The following is a 17,249-nucleotide window of genomic DNA, read 5'->3' on the forward strand; positions in this document are numbered from 1 at the left end:
CCTCCCACGGCTGTCAGGAGAGCAGCCCAGCAGGACTGGAAGTGCCAAGGAAACTGTGCTAGGCTGGTTACTGACTTTTGTATTTGAAAAACAAAAGGATTTTATTTCTAGTTCGAATTTATCTGGCTTCATCTAGCCACCAAGTCTCAGTCAGCTTTTGTCAGCCAGATTAAAGGAGTCTTTTCCTCTTGGAGGTACTTAGGGAGCTCAAGACACCGTTGTCAACTTCGACATCTTTACAGAGATGACCCAATGAGACCTCCTGAGCAATGGAGATGGGTCTAATGCCCTCACTCTTCTCCCCCTTCCACCTTCTTTTGCACCACTTCCCTGCCTGGTTTAGTGGGCAGGATGCCTCTAGTCAGAAGGCTGGGAGCTACTTAGTTTTCCAGAAACACTGGAGGAAAACGGCCACCAGGCCTGCCACTATGGCCAGCACAATGAAAGAGACGGCACCTGCCCACAGACTGGGCTGGTGCCCCTTGACATGTTCCAGAGCCTCCGTGGGGATCATGTTGGTGAAGTTCAGCATGAAGCCCAGCGTCCAGCCGATGTCTGTGTTTGCTGCCTGAAGTGAGAGAGCAGAGATCATCCAAAAGTGCCTCTCCCAGGCACTGGTAGCTTTGGTGCAAGGGACTGATGGGCAACTCTCCCATGAGCTGCCCCAGCTGTGATTTCACACAACCTGGCTGTGGTGAACCTGATCTTACCAGCACCAGTTAAACAGAGAGCTTTCCTCTCCCCCCTTCCCAAGGGCTAAAGGGCAGCTGAACATGGATGAGTGCTCTGGTCCAGATGTGCCTCTGGGACCTGCACATGATTTTGGATCTGAGCTTTCCTCCTCCCCCATGATCCTTTAAATTTGGTGATATTCTGGTTCAAATGGGTCATGGGGCCACCATCACCCCTCTGATGTTCATGTCAATTCTGCCCAACATCAGAGACCAGAGTGGCCAAATCCTGCTCTGCACTTCTCTGACCCCCTTAAAATTAGCTTAAGTTCACACCAGAGTAACTGAGAAACAAGCTGGCATCAGAGGTTTGGGGGCAGGTAAGAGTGAAGCTGTGCTGGGATCACTGGGTAGCAGCCATGAGATGGGGACACATTTCTGGCACGGGGGATTCCAGGGATGCTGCTCCTGAACGTGTCTTCGGGCCAGGGCAAGGATGCGGCTGCAGCTGCAGCTGCCTGCCCGCTCCCCGTGCCCCGCATGGTGTTTACCTGCTGGCTGAAGTGGATGTTGCTCCACGTGTACTCATTGAACTTGTAGCCATCAAGCAGCAGCGTCAGGATGTAAACTGCCATGGAGCAGTACATGTGTAGGTACCCTTTCTCCTGCGGGAAGGTCTCCACCAGCTGTGGGGCCATCAGGGGACACGGTGCAACAGGGAATGAAATGGATGCTCAGAAACCCTCCCTGGCCCAAGGAACAGCAGGGCATGTGCTTCCTGGGCAGAGATTTGGGATGGGACAAGCACAGGGCTCCTTGCTGCCCTTCACAGGGCTCTCACCTCTGCCCAGTTCTTCTTGCAGAAGGTCTGGACCGTGGAGTTGACGTCGCTTAGAGACTGCTGGCTGGTCAGGTTCAGGAAGTGGAAGGTGTAGTAGAACCCAGCAAAGGCCTGGGGGATAAGGGGAGATGGTAAAAACTACATCTCCTTCCTCACCCAAAAAGACCACCCAGGGGCCCCTCTTGCCTGGGGACAAAGTCCCATGTAATTCCAAGGGTTCTGCATCCAGCACCCACTTGATGGTCTACCAGAAAGTCTTGGAGCTGGTGGACAAGCCCTGGGGCTGCTGCTTGCACTCTGAGCTAGCTCAGACTTGCTCCCTGGGACAGGATCTTCCTGCTTCCCTCAGGGAGGGCTGGGACGTTGCAGGAGGCAGAAGCCACCTCCCAGCATAGGAGAAGAGGTTTGCAGATGGGACCAGCTCTATTGTCCCCTCCTTCCCCACCCCCTCCCACAACCAGTGGCAGAGGAGACTCCCACCCTCCGTCCTCCCCCACCACAGCCACGGGGACGGAGGTGCCTTACGAAGAACTTTCCCCTCACGGGCGGCTGATAAACCCCGTTGAACCCGCACGTCCTGTTGGCCCCACAGGTGAAGTTGAAGAGTTTCTGGATGGCGGTGCTGCACGCTGCTGGGTCACCTGTCCCTGTCACCGTGAGGACTTGTGCAGGGCTGGGTGTGCTCGGTGCATGGACACAGGGACTGTCATAGAGATCTGCCGTGGTGATGTTCTCCTGGTATCCCTTGGGGTAGCAGGGGTGTGATATGCGCTGGGGAAGTGGGCTGCCCTGGAGAGAGCAGGAGCCGTTAGCAGGGCTTGGCCTGGGATGCCAGTGAGACCCTACCCCACAGCCCATCCTGTGCTTAGACATTCCCAAAAAGCAGGATCTAGACCCTAGGAGGATTTGAGGAGAAGCAGGATCCATCCTTTGCATGATTAACCTGCCCACGGCTTTTGCCGGTCCTGCTCTCAGCCCCACCACTGAGCCGTGCTGGGGTGGCGATGCCACGGCCAGCCTGTGCCTCCCCGCGGGTATGGCAGCCTGCTCCTGAGGGCAGCGTGTGCTCTCTGCCTGCACGGAGAGCTTGTTGCTCTTGGCATTCGCTCTGTCCCCACTGCATCTGGCAGGCCCTAGACCAGAAAGGACCAAAGATTCATCCCGCCTGCATGCTCCCTGAGCATCGCCATCTCCCACAGCGCTGGGCTATGCGCTCTGTCCGAGGTGAGACCGGAGGACACTGGTTAGTGGTGCAGCAGTGTGCAGGAGAGGATGTTGGGAATCCTCTCTCTGGGCAGAAGTTGAGGAAGGGCGAGTGAATGGGGACAGGGAAGAACCTAAGGACACAGCTGGGCTTGGGAAATAATGAAAAATGCCATTACACCTGGGGAGAAGGGAGCCATGGCAGAGAGCCACCACCACCTTCCACCCAAATGAGAGAATTTTTTGGTTCAGTAGACAAAATCTAAGCCTCTCCCAGGTTTTTGGATTTGTGAAAATTCCCAATTCCTTAACGTTTTTTCCACAGGCATGCCCAAAATTTCTGGAAGACATTTTTCATGGCAATGGGAAATGGTTGAGCAGATCCTGGTGACCAGTGGCTGTGGTACCTGGCGGAGAGCTGCCAGCAGCCTCTTCAAGGCCTGCGTCTGCCCATAGCAGAGGTAGCTGTGGGTGTAGAGCGAGTAGTTGGTGCCGTACAGCCTGAAGAAGACAGAGGTGTTCTTGTCCTCAATGGTCACTCCAGGCTGGAAGGTTATTTGTGTCGAGGCGCCTCCAAGGTCCAGAGCTCCCAGGACTTCAGTTTCCCGTGGATGTTCCCATTTCTCTGCAAAGGAAAACTGGCCCCATAAGATGGCAAGTGTTAGTCTGAACTGCAGGGAGTCACAGTCCCTGTCCCTTCCCTCAAGGTTTTGTGGGCTCAGAAGCCTCTGAGGGACCTTCCACGTCCTGTCTCCCTGTTTAACCCCTTTCTGCCTACGTCCTCCTTGACCCACATAGACCTCCATATAGCACTGAGGTCTGGCTCCTTGGCTGCTGCACATCAGCTGGGATCCAGAGACTTTGAGGAGGGAAAGAGTAACACGTTCATCTGGGTTTCTGGTATTGCTGCATCCCTGTGATACCAAAATCAGCCCATATGTAAGTGGAGAGTACAGGGACAGGCCGAGCTGGGCACAAAGAACCTTGATTCTGTTAATCACATCAGTGGAGTTGAATCTGTAGTTCACAGCCACAGGCTACATTTATTTGGGTGACTAGTGCCCTAAAACTACATTTTTCTCTCCTCTGGGAAAAAAGAAACCTGGGTGTAGCTCAAACAGGGATATATACACTGCTTGCCCTCCCTCTGCCCTATCCCCCAGCCCACACCTTGACGAGCGTCTCCAGCAGGTAGTTGACGGTGATCCAGCTGAAGGAGCCCTCCTCGTTCCCTGTGAGGATCCGAGCTCCGCGGAAGTCCACAGGGTACTCGCCAATGGCCTTGGCAACCTCGGCAAAGACCTGCTCGGCCTTAGTGCTGTTCTGCTCCCTGCCCAGGGAAGGAGATAAATACCGCACGCTGGAGGAGGCAATGGCTGGAGAGCTTTCAGTGCAGGGCTAACAGCAAGAGGCTGCTGTCTTCTGCAAAGGAGCGGGGCTGCTCAGAGGCAGGGCGCATCCCCGTCCATCGCTGTCCTGCCTGCAGGCTGGCTCCTGCAAGCCGCCAAATCCCTCAACTGGTGTGTTGGGAGTCTCCCTAAAAATGCTGCCTGCAGGCTCTGCCTGAGCATGCGGGAAGGTCAATGCAAGTCTGGCAAAGGAGGCTGATCCACCTCTGGGGCTGCTGCCAGGCTGGTGCTGGAGTGGGCTGGGGCGTTTCCCCGTGGGCACGGCAAGCGGCTCTCTTGGACACCCCGGCAGACTGCAGACGTGGATGTTCTGCCCATCACCTTGGCCTGCCCAGGCAGCAGCCCCCTGTGCCCCCAGCCCCCCGTGCCCCCAGACCCCTGTGCCCCCAGCCCCCTGCTCCGGCTACGATGCAGAAACGCCTGGGGGGGAAGGGGTCGGAGCTGCGCGGCTCCGGGCAGTGCCAGTACCTCAGCAGCCGCATGCCTGCTGTGGCCCCCAGGTAGGTGGGGGTCTCCCGCTGCTGCTCTGCCGGGACGATCTCCATGGCCTTGTCCAGGCAGGGCTTCAGGCTGGTTCCAGCCCCAGCCGGGTCGTCTGCGTAGCTGGAGATGCCGGGTCCTGCAAGAGGGCACCCCGTGATGGAGCGAGCTCAGTGCCACCCAGGAGGGACAGGACAGCAGGGACATGTCCACCCAGAAAGCCCCCAGGGGACACGTCCACCCGTTCCCCAGGCCCAGGGAGCTCTGTGGAGCTCCTTGGCAATACCCAGATGTCTCAGCCACAGCCCAAAACTCTGCTGTGTTTGGTGCCATACAGATACCAAAATGGAAACTGCTGACCCAAAGAGCAGTTAGGAACCGCGTGCAAAAAAACCGGCAGAAACACAGTAATGTTTAGGGACTTCTGCAGAGCTTTTAGGAGGCCCCATGGGAACAGGAAGCCGCACGTTATGAAAGTCCCCAGGGGTTTTTCCCCACGTACCCAGGCTAGTCATGCCCTTGCCAGGGGCGTCCCTGGAAGGGCAGTGCTCAGAGCTGGCCTGCCTGGAGGCAGCACATGTGCCACGGCCACGGCACGCTGCAGGAGCAGGCAGCGAGCTCTTGCTCTGGACGGAGCAGGAGGGAGGGCTGCGGTGCGCGTCTTGTGATGTGAGCACATGCTTAATGCCAGGGAGGCCGAACTGCCTGAATGTGGCCAGCCAGTCCCGCAGGACTCGGTCGACAAACAGAGCAATTCCTTATGTCCCTGGGGAAGGGGCAGGCTCTCCTTTTTTCTGCTGGGAGGGCGTGTGGAGCCGATACGCACACGCAGAGGTGCCCTCTGCACAGCTTGTTTGAGTTCCTATTTTTAGAGGCTGGCACCGCATCTGAGCAGCCAGCATGGTCCTGCAGCGGGTAGGGAGAGGCTCTGGGATGGAAATACCGCTATTTGCCTTCCCCTCAGCTTTGCATACCATTATTGCCATTAGCCCACACACCCTCTCCGTTACACTTTGCCCTCTGCCAGACCTTTGCAGTTAACCAGTAACTGCCACGCCACTGCCGCAGAGACTGGATTTGAGGTCGAGGCAAGCTCTGAGCCCTCTCACCCCCTGCCCAGGCACCTCTGCCCTGTTCTGGTGGCCTTTGCCAGTCCCAGCCCAGCTCCATGTACCATTTCGCTGACCCTACCTCCCCTCGCTAGCCTGGTCCTTTCCTCTAGAGAGACCAGTCCTTGTGCCAAAGCCCGACAGCACCTTTCCAACAGCAATAAATGCCCCTTTGCGTATTTATAAATGCTCAATAAATAAATGCCCTTTGGGGCATTTACAGTTTACCACGCCTGGCATGAACCAGCCAACTCGCCTTGGTGGTATGGGACAGCCACCCTGGCAAGCACCGGGCTGGCCAGCCCCAGTGTCCCCCAGCTGAGCAGGGGCAGGGGAGAGGGATGGACGCGTTCCGGCACACTCACCGGACACGGTGCAGGCCTCCACCTGGGAGACGATGCCGGTGCCATTCTCCTTGTCCGCGGGCCACCGGTAGATGTAGAGAGCCGTGTGCGTGGAGCCGGCGTCAAACACCAGACCGTACTGGGGGAGGTGGAGGGGACACGGGGTGTCAGGGGCTGCAGACCAGCTTCACCTACCGCAGAGCAAGCAGAGCTCCAGGAGAGCCAGCAGAGCTCCTGGTGGGCAGGGGAACCTCAAGTGGCCAAACCAAGAATGTCACCAGAGCAGGGAAAGCCCTGTGTCATTGCAGTTACCAGCTGTGTTGGGGACAAGGCTCCGTCACAAGCCCTTTGAGCTGTGTCATGGTTTTGGCTGGAATAGAGTTAATTTTTTTCCTAGTAGCTGGTACAGTGCTGTGTTTTGGATTTAGCATGAGAATAATGTGATAACACACCGATGTTTTAGTTGTTGCTGAGCAGTGTTTATACTAAGTCAAGGACTTTTCAGCTTCCCGTGCCCTGCCAGCGAGGAGGTGCACAAGAAGCTGGGAGGGGGCACAGCCAGGACAGCTGACCCAGACTGGCCAGAGGGACATTCCATACCATGGGACATCACACTCAGTACATAAACTGGGGGGAAGCTGGCCGGGGGGGGGCTGCTGCTCGGGGACTGGCTGGGCATCGGTCAGCAGGTGGTGAGCAGTTGCATCAATTTATTTTTTTTTTCCTTTCCCTGGGTTTTTTTGTTTTTCTCTCTTGTTGTTTTACTTTCCATTACATTATTATTATTATTATTATTATTATTATTATTATTATTATATTATATTATTTCAAGTATTAAACTGTTCTTATCTCAACCCATGAATTTTCTCGCTTTTGCTCTTCCAATTCTCTCCCCAGTCCCACCGGGGCGGGGGTGTGAGCGAGCGGCTGTGCGGTGCTCAGTTGCTGACTGGGGTTAAACCATGACAAGCTGGCAATGCTCTGTGATCAAAGGCTATATGTGCTGTAGGGCCAGTCACAGTGACGAAACTCTGCCAGACCCACCTGGCATGCCAGCCTGCGCGGGAGTTTGTTCCCATCTCAGTGACAAACAGCCTGCCCGAAACCTGGGGTAAATCCTATACCACGGGGCAGCCAGCACCCAAGTGAGAGTGGGCAGCTGCGCTCCTCCCAAGGACCCTACCTTGGTGCTGGGAGGCAGAAACACGTCCTTCACGTTCACGACGCTCAGAATGAGGGCAATGATGCTGAAGACACAAGTGGCTGCCAGGAGACCTGCAACGGCCTTGGCTTTGTAGGCCATTCCTCCTCCAATCTGCAAGAACAGCCCCAACCCCCTGCTCACATTTGCATTTGCTCACTTCTGCATTTGCAAGGTCAGTTTTGAAATGCAAATCTCAAGAATGGATATGGGACCTGTCACGATGGGACTTTCCCCTTCCCTAACAAGGGTTTGAAGCCATTCTCCAGTGCATGGCTGCTCTTATGGGAGGGTCTTGGCAGTCTCGGGGATGGGATACCCTCTCCTTCTGAGCACTCCCTCCTGGGGGATTTTCAGATTGGCTTTTTCAGCCCTGCCTTCTCAACCGTAGCCTGTGGGGATGGGAATCTCACTAATGGACATTCCTGAGTTTGATTTTAATGAGCAAACACTGCACCACCTGGCATGACAAGGCACTTAAGCAGAAAACAATGGAGAAAGGAATGTGCAGCTGGAAGGAGAAAAACAAGATAAAGACCATGAAGGCATTTCGCATGATCAGAAAGAACGGGCCAATCTGCTAGAGCATAGATGCGCGTGAACACAAGGCTGTAACCTATCTGCAAGCTGCAGGTAGCGCGTGTGTACTTCTGCTTGCTATAAAAGATGCTAACAAAGAGCAATAAAGGTCTTTGGTTGCCGTGTCTGCCGGAGTCCGTGCCGCTTTTCACCCCCACAAATGGCGCCCAACGTGGGGCGAAAATGCTGGAGCAGAGCACCGGTGGGGAGCCAGCTGAACGAGTCATAGCCAGCGGGAGACAGAGCAGTCTCAGGAAAGAGCTGGAGCCGGAACTTTGAATCATCGCCTCGTCGGAGCAGAGGTGAGCAGCTGGGAAACTTAAAATGGGATCGCAACTAACTAAGGAGGAGGAATCTATACTATGTATTATTAAGAAACTGTTAGAAAAGCGTGGAGTTAAGTATGATGACCATACCCTCCACCTATTGCTTTCATGGCTAAAACGAAAGGGAATTCCCCTTGATTCGGCTACTGCTTTTAACGGGGCGCAGGACTTGCTCAGTTAATGGGGGAGGACCCTGTCAATACGCCGCAACTGCAGGCACGGCTGGCGCCTGAAATTTTAAGACAATCAGCAGACCTTGCGTTTCAAGCAATGGTAAAGGTCCCTGATACAGGACGACCGGTAAAATCCTTTACTAGCATTAAGCAAGGGACCAACGAACCTTATATGGATTTTATCGACAAGCTCCAAGAAGCTATTCAAAAACAAATACAAAATCCTGAAGCCAAAGAGGCATTGCTTATGAAATGGGCTATAGAGAATGCCAATGAGGACTGTAAAAGTCTTATAGACATTGCGAAATCCGACCATAATAGACATGCTTGACGCGTGCAATCGTGTGGGTTCAATTACACATAAGAATGAGGTTTTTGCAGCCTATTTAGCCGCTGCCTTGCGTCCCGGTAACAAAGCGTGTCTCCGCTGTGGAAACTCGGGGCATTTTAAACGGCAATGTCCTGAGAATCCTGTACAGAAGGGAGGATCAGAAGGAATTCAGCAGCCCCCTGGTATTTGCCCGCGCTGCCGCAAGGGGAGGTACTATGTTAATCAATGCCGGTCAAAGTACGATCTCCGCGGTCGACCCTTGTCGGGAAACGGGAAGTCGAGCGCGAGGTGGGGGCGCGCACCGACACAAATGCCACCCCAAAATCCCCAACCCCAAAACCCCATGAGACCGCTGTCTCAGCAGGCCTGGATCACCTCAAGGCCAGAACCATCGGCAGTGCCGGAGTGGATGTCTCCACAGCCACCAATCTCTCTATAAACGATCAGACTGTGCACAGGGTGCCCCTCAATGTGAGAGGCCCCCTTGGCCAGGGGCTGAGTGCCCTATTGGTGGGGAGGTCCAGTGCTACTATGCAGGGTTTGTTTGTGTTACCTGGGGTTATCGACTCTGATTATACGGGACAGCTGCAAGCACTGCTATGGACCCCCTCTCCTCCAGTGTTTATTCCAGCTGGAAGTAGGATTGCACAGCTAGTTCCTTTTAAGAGTATGGTTCGTAATCGGGATCCTATTTCCCGGGGGGCTGGTGGATTTGGGTCCACAGGTGAACCAAATATTTTTTGGACTCAGCTTGTCCAAAGAACTCAGCCCACTTTGACCTGCACTCTAAAGAATAAAGGCAGCAAACCGGAACAACCGGTAGTGAAGGGAATGATAGATACAGGGGCAGACGTTACTATCATCAGTACTGCAAAGTGGCCTGGATCATGGGAAACCATCCCGGTCAACACGGGGCTAGTGGGAATCGGAGGCCTGTCGACGTCCAGGCAGAGTGCCAACTTAATACAGATTGTAAGCCCAGAAGGACAGGTTGCAACTCTTCGACCTTTTGTGGTTCCTGCGCCGTTAAACCTGTGGGGACGAGATGTCTTGAGCACTTGGGGACTAGTGATTGGCACTGCTGATCCGCATCAACATTTTTAGCGGGGGTCACTGGCGCTCGGCCCACCGTTCGACTCACATGGCTCACCGATCAGCCAGTGTGGGTGGATCAGTGGCCCCTATCACAGGAAAAGGCCGACGCGTTGCGAACATTAGTGGATGAGCAAGTGAGTCAAGGACATCTGGTTCCCACCACCAGCGCCTGGAACACCCCAGTGTTTGTTATAAAAAAGAAAAGTGGCAAATGGAGACTTCTACATGATTTACGGCAAGTAAATGCCGTGATTCAAGATATGGGGACATTGCAACCAGGTATGCCTTCACCGACATTGATACCTCGTCAATGGGACATTGTGATTATCGATTTGAAAGACTGCTTTTTCACGATTCCCTTAGCGCCGGAAGATGCTCCCAGATTTGCCTTCTCTCTCCCAGTTGTAAACCATCAAGGGCCTAGGTTGCGATATCATTGGACGGTGTTGCCCCAGCGCATGAAAAACAGTCCCACAATATGTCAAATGTATGCTGCACGTGTGTTGTCGCCCATAAGAAACAAATATCCTGACTTAATTTGTTATCACTACATGGATGATATTTTAATTGCCGGACGAGACCCAAAGGAACTCATCACAGTTATGAAAGATATGTTGCAGGGGTTAAAGACATACGGCTTGCAAATAAGCTCCTGAAAAGGTGCAAGTGCAAGCCCCGTGGAAGTACTTGGGGTGGAAGATTTTAGAACATACGATACAGCCCCAACCCATAACCTTGCAATCTAACATTAAAACACTGAATGACTTGCAAAAACTAGTAGGGACTATCAATTGGGTACGCCCATTGCTGGGAATAGATAATGACATGTTAAACCCACTGTTCAAGTTGTTAAAGGGTAATCCTGAGTTGACATCTCCACGAGAATTAACGACAGAGGCCAAACAAGCACTACAAAAAATATCACAGGCGCTTACCGAAAGGCAAGCACAACGCGTAATTGAAGGATTGGGAGTTAACTTGTATGTCCTAAATCAGTCCCGACAAGCAGTGGGCCTCTTAGGCCAATGGGACACCAAGGGTACCCAGGATCCCTTAGCCATCATTGAATGGGTATTCCTGCCGCATCAAGCACCAAAAATGATAGTGACAAGGGTGGAAATGTTTTCGATGCTTGTGCGAAAGGGACGCGCGCGATGTTTGGAATTAACGGGCACAGATCTTAAAACAATTTATCTCCCACTGACTAAAGACCACCTTAATTGGTGTGAGGCTAATAGCCTAGAACTACAGATAGCGCTGGAAAACTTTAAGGGACAAATTCTAATTCACTATCCATCTCACAAATTATTCTCCCTTAATGAGGAAATTAGTATAATTCCTGAATCGTTGAGTAAGGAGGTACCTGTCGAAGGACCCACCTTATTCACCGATGGATCAGGACGAACAGGTAAGGCAGTTATAGTGTGGTGTGAAAAAGGGGAATGGAAACATCAAGTTCACCATGTTGTAGGAAGTCCTCAGCTGGTGGAAATATACGCAGTAATTCAGGTCTTTCGCCAATGGGAGATGCCATTAAATTTGGTTACTGATTCTCAGTACGTCGCCAACGTTGTCAGGCGCTTGGAAAAGGCTTGGCTCAAAGAAGTTGATAACGAACCAGTGTTTTTAGTGTTCAAACAGGTATGGGACTTGTTGAATCGCCGCGTAAACCCGTATTACGTGCTCCACGTGAGGAGTCATACCTCCCTCCCAGGGTTTATATCAGAAGGGAATGCGCGAGCTGATCGTCTCGCTGCCCCCGTATGGACAGTCCCTGTACCAGACATTTCTACACAAGCCCGATTGTCGCACGAGTTTTTCCATCAATCTGCCCGAATGCTGCGTCGACAATTTGGGTTGACTTGGGACACGGCACGAAGTATCGTACAAATGTGTCCTGACTGTCAGCAATTAGTTCCCATACCCCAAACAGGGGTAAATCCCCGAGGAGAAAAGGCCCTACAGATTTGGTAATCCGATGTTACTCATATCGGAGAATTTGGCAAACAAAAATATGTGCATGTTTCCATCGATACGTTCTCCGGAGCTCTATGGGCGACCGCAGAGACCGGAGAAAAAAGCAAAGATATTTTACGGCACTGGAAAGGGGCCTTTGCTGCTCTGGGGGTTCCACACCAGATCAAAACGGACAATGGGCCCGGGTACATAAGCGCAAAAACGCAGGCCTTTTTGGCACAATGGGGCATTCGACATATCACTGGTATCCCTTATTCCCCTCAGAGCCAGGGTATCGTTGAGCGGGCTCATCTCACTCTCAAGCAGCTACTACAAAAACAAAAAGGGGGAATGCTAGGGTAATCACCACAAGCCCGCCTCCATTAAGCAATATATGTGTTAAATCATCTTACAATAAGGGAAGACAGGACAGCAGTTGGCAGCCCTAACACGGTAATAGCGAGACACTTTACATCTTGTAACTCGGCTTCTCCAGCAGGAGAAAGGGCTCGGGTGTGGGTCAAGTCATTGGAAAATAGCCAGTGGGAAGGCCCTTATGATCTTATAACATGGGGGAGAGGATATGCTTGTGTTTCCACAGATCGTGGACCCCGGTGGATACCTGCCCGCTGCGTTCGACCGTATCTGGACAAGGAGCCCAAGGAGCCCACGGATGCATCAACGGTTTGAAGTAGATTACTGGGACTTACACAAAATATCTCATTCGATATTCGGGGAACCACCTAGTGGGCCAGGCCGTGCCGGGGTATATAGGGGACCAAGTGGGTTGCCATTAGCCGTGGACTGGGAACACCAGGCGGCAGAGAACAGGCAACTGGATAATCGAGAGGTGACAGGAATTCCCTGCCTCCAGTGTCCTGGATCAACACATCACGCATGGACTTTGTGCAAATGTGATAATTGCGAAAGAAACCGGTATTGTCACTCTCAGTTCCGGGCGGGAAGGTGCACAAGGTGTAAAGGGAATACCACCGGGAACGCCGAACCACAGAATCTACAGCTAGTGTGTGGGAGATCACATTGTGTCCCCCAGCTGTGGACTGTGTGGGAAACGGACTGGGAAAGTACCAAACGACAGTGTGACAAACGACTTGGGTGGAAACGGAACAAAAAGAGAACGTAAACCATGACGCCAGTATGGGGGGGTGTCTTGTGGCTAGTATCACTGTGTGCGGTTGCTGCGTTATGGGCACCCTCACAGCCGAAGGAAAATGTTTGGGTAACTCTGGCCAATCAGACAGGACAGGATTCCATCTGCCTGTCGATATCTTCCCCCGGAACCCCTTTTCTACCTGCCTAGTGGGGCTTCCTTTAGATAATTGGGACTTGGGCCTGATTAGTCCTTTCAAGGAGGCCTGCGGGGGGGGACGACACGCCACTGACAATTGGGATGGATGCCTGCCACATCTTAATCACTTGCCAATAGAACCTCAGGAACTCGAGCTATTAGGGTCCATAAAAATGGATTGGTGTTTGTATTTCAATTATTCAGGGGCCAATGTTTCCTGAGCCTGGCCTGGCATTCCCTCTCATATTAAAGGTGGGCCGTGTTCGTTGGGAAGATTAACTCTACTAATGCCAAACACATCTATGATCCTAGACCACAGGAGGAGCACCCCTAAGACGCGCGGTAAGCGCAGAGCACATGCCTACACTTCACAATGTGATGATGCTGTCGACCTATGGAACCGGAACACTATAGCTGCGGTTGCAATCTTGGCTCCAGGTGTCACAGCAGCAAAGAGTTTGGTCACATTAAATAAATTAGGATGTTGGCTAGCGAAACAATCAAATGCAACCTCTGAAGCACTAACGGGATTACTAATGGATGTAGATTCTATACGACATGCTACTTTGCAAAATAGAGCAGCGATAGATTTTTTGCTTTTAGCGCAAGGCCATGGGTGTGAAGAGTTGGAGGGAATGTGTTGTATGAACCTATCTGATCATTCGGAATCAATTCACCGCAGCATTCAGATGTTGAAGGAAGGAGTACAGAAGCTAAGAGTGGAAGACCCCTGGGACTGGTTGGATAAATTATTTGGGAAATGGGGTCTAAGTGGCTGGTTAAAAGGACTAGCCAAGCTAGGAGGGCTATGCTTAGTAATGTTCCTTTGCATCCTGGTTTGTGTGCCATGTCTGTTACAAGGTATGCGAAAAATGATTGAAAGATCTGTTTCAGCAGTGTTTCTAGTAAAACAAAAAGGGGGAGATGTGGGGATGGGAATCTCACTAATGGACATTCCTGAGTTTGATTTTAATGAGCAAACACTGCACCACCTGGCATGACAAGGCACTTAAGCAGAAAACAACGGAGAAAGGAATGTGCAGCTAGAAGGAGAAAAACAAGATAAAGACCATGAAGGCATTTCGCATGATCAGAAAGAACGGGCCAATCTGCTAGAGCATAGATGCGCGTGAACACAAGGCTGTAACCTATCTGCAAGCTGCAGGTAGCGCGTGTGTACTTCTGCTTGCTATAAAAGATGCTAACAAAGAGCAATAAAGGTCTTTGGTTGCCGTGTCTGCCGGAGTCTGTGCCGCTTTTCACCCCCACAGTAGCCCTTCAGGCACCTCTCTGCACACAGCCTGGACCCCATCCCTCCGCCTTGCTCCAACTACCGGCTGGGTGGCAGGTCAGCATCTCCCTTCCCAGCAGCATCACTGGGGCAAGCACGGCAGTGGCTAACAGGAGTCCCAGACTGGGAGCAGGACCATGCCCTGGCAGGTTCCAAGTGTGGCCATCCCCTCCAGGGGTGGATGCAGAGCTGCATCCCTCTGGCACCCACATGCTGCCGTTGTACCCCGCAACCTCACAAAACCCATCCCACGAGACTTGGAACCATCAGGTCACATCTGTTGCCCAACAATCCCACACTGCCCTTGAGAGGGTCCTCTCTGCTCCAGGCAAGGGAACAGCATCTCCAGCCACGTGTCTCCTGCCTGGCCCAGCTCTCCTCGGCTCCTGGTGATGCCACAGCAGCTAGGCAGACATACAGGGATGGTGTCCTTGCCTGCAAGCAATACCCAAGCCTCTCTTGCAGTCCCAAGGGCAGGCAGAAGGGCAGAGGCAGAAAGCTCCCACTGCTCTGGGTACACACAGCGCCGTAGCCAAGCTGGCATGCTGACAGTGATAGCGTTGCACGGGCAGGCAAGGCCAGCAGGGAATGGAGGAGGTCCTGCACCTCCCACTCGTCCAGCCGGAGCTCAGCTCCTGGCAGAGTCAGCCCTGAGGCATCAGTAAGAAACTGCAGCGGAGAAGCAAAGCCAAAGGGTCTGGTTCCCTGCAACGGCCTCAGCACATGGCAGCTGACACGTCCATGTGCTCAGCACCCCCGGCCAGTTCAGATGTGGTTTTCTACACGCACAGCTCTCCCTCCTCCTCCTGCACTGCCCTGCTCTATGCCACCGGCCGCACAGGCAGTGTGCCTGCAGGGAGCCAGGTTGACCTCCGTCCACGGCGTTAGGCTGCAAGCCATGGGACCCCAGGAAACCCTTATGAGACCTTGTCCTACAGCCAGGAGCCCTCCCCTGTACGGTGGCTATGGCCAGAGGAGAACATATGGAAGCAGTCAATGAATTCCTGTATCGTCACATCTCCAGTCCTATCAGCCTTGCTAGAGTTTGCCCAGATACAACTGTGTCATTGGGATGTGATTCCCAAGGCTCCAGGTAACACAGCAGTGGCAAAGGTCCCCAGCCCACACCCTGGAAAATTCTGTCCCAGGCACTGTGTGATGGAAAGATACGAAATGGTGATGAATTGCACTGTCCTGCATGCAGCAGCGGGTGGGAAATGAACTCCACCTGCTCTGGTAGGGACTAATTTCCATTTTGACTGGGCAGGAGGCAACATCCGAAGGCAGCACAGAGCCAGCGAGGCCCAGGGAGGAGAGCAGGGCATGGGGAGGGAGCCCAGTGGGTGGAAAACAAGGCGAGAGGCGTGTGAGAAGCTGATCAATCTGCCCAGCCTTTCACTGGCACCTGGGGGCTGGCTGGCACTGATACCCGCTACTGTATGTGGCAGGTTCAGTTGAGCAGCAGGGATGGGAAGGTGGTGGTGATGTCTCCAGAGCTAAAGAAGAGGCACATTGCTGCACGGCGCCACAAGGAGCAATGCCCGTCCACTTCAATGTGTGGAAAGTTCACAGCTGTGCACAGCGCTTGGGTCGTTGCTGCACTTGTTTGTGTACAACTGGGCACACCAAAGCGCTCTACAAACACCCACGGGACATCCCTCACCACGCAGCGTCCCTCACGCAGAGGGAGCAAGGTCTCAACATTCAGGAGGAAAGGCTCAGAAGCATTGCTGGATCTAAACTGATTCTCAGGAAAACGGGAAGCTGACTTCCCCACCTTGCACATTTGGGATCTGAAAGTCAAAAGGGCTCTTAGGATTATAAGAGGGTGAACGTGCGTGCCGGGACCATCTTTGCCAGGCAGAGCAGTCCCCTGCCTCCCATCTCTCCCACCAGCACTGAAGCTCAGCAGTGCCCTCCATGCCCCGTCCATGTCCCCTCCGTGCCCCTCTGCCCCCCCATCGGCACCTCGTGCAGCGAGCCCCAGACCTCTCCCTCCCGCCCCTCCAGCCCGTGGAGCGTGTTTATCCCCAGCACCCGGCTCTGCCGCTGGCCAGGGCGCACCCGGGTCGGAGCCCACCCGCCGCCCCTCCGAGCACAGCTCCACCGAGGGGCACCCCGGCCCCCTCCCCTGCCCGCGGCTCACCCGGGCTGCTCCCGGCTGCTGCCCCCGGCACCGCCGCGCTTGCCCCGGTATCAGCGTGTACCTGGAGCGCGGAGCTCCGCTCCTGGAACAAAGGCTGCCCCGAGTCCCCTGTATGGCCCTCCCCTTGGCCCCGGACCAGCAACCTGCCCAGGAGAGCACTTGTCCCGGAGGCAGCGGGGCTGAGGCTGGAGAGCCGGGGTGGAAATAACATCTGGCGTTAACCACTTCGCTGCTGGAGGAGCAGGTCTGCCTGGAGAGACCTCCACCCACGGCGGTGGTGTGGGTGCCTGCACTGCCTGGCGGGGGCTCAGGAGCGGGCAGCTCCCCGTGAAGCTCACGACAAGCCCAGCCTGCACCTCTGCCCCTCGGGGAGCCTGCAAGTGGGCTCGCCCCGGGACGAAGGCAGCGGCTGAGGTCTGGGAGTCCCACAGACATCCCTGCCCCAGACCTGCTGCATAAACACACTGCAAGGTAAAGCATGGGCCAAGCCTGGCACCCCGCACGCCTGCTGTCACCTGGCTCTGTTGTACCACACGCTGCCCCATTGCTGGCAGAGACGGGCTGGCAGAGGGGCCCAGGACAGAAACAGGAGGGACCTGGCAGGTGGAGACCTGTCCCCATGGCCAGGGACCCATCCCCATGGCCAGGATCCTGTCTGTCCCCACAGCCAGGGACGTGTCCCCACAGTCAGGGACACATCTGTCCCCATGGCCAGCGACCTGTCCTGGTGGCTAGGGTCCCATCCCCCTGGGGCGGTGCAGGCAGAGGTGCAGGCAGGCCGGGGT

The 17,249-nt window shown here is 54.1% G+C and overlaps 1 protein-coding gene across 2 annotated transcripts; it reads right to left on the reverse strand.

Moving 5' to 3' along the window:
* Positions 1-75: 75 nt before the first annotated feature.
* Positions 76-16,556, reverse strand: ENTPD8 (ectonucleoside triphosphate diphosphohydrolase 8). 2 transcript variants are annotated; one of them, XM_076355662.1, is made up of 10 exons: positions 16,526-16,556; positions 7,241-7,372; positions 6,079-6,196; positions 4,593-4,743; positions 3,886-4,045; positions 3,123-3,353; positions 2,038-2,301; positions 1,513-1,623; positions 1,223-1,357; positions 76-568 (listed from the first exon to the last, which is right to left on the reverse strand). In XM_076355662.1, exons 2-10 carry the CDS (start codon positions 7,358-7,360, stop codon positions 377-379), a joined length of 1,482 nt encoding a protein of 493 aa, XP_076211777.1. In that variant the 5' UTR covers positions 7,361-7,372; positions 16,526-16,556; the 3' UTR covers positions 76-376. The 2 variants fall into 2 exon arrangements, with proteins under 2 accessions (XP_076211777.1, XP_076211778.1); XM_076355663.1 differs by having other exon boundaries at positions 16,465-16,535.
* Between the last annotated feature and the right edge of the window lie 693 nt (positions 16,557-17,249).

This window comes from Aptenodytes patagonicus, chromosome 18 (genome assembly GCF_965638725.1).
Source record: "Aptenodytes patagonicus chromosome 18, bAptPat1.pri.cur, whole genome shotgun sequence".
NCBI lineage: Eukaryota > Metazoa > Chordata > Aves > Sphenisciformes > Spheniscidae > Aptenodytes > Aptenodytes patagonicus.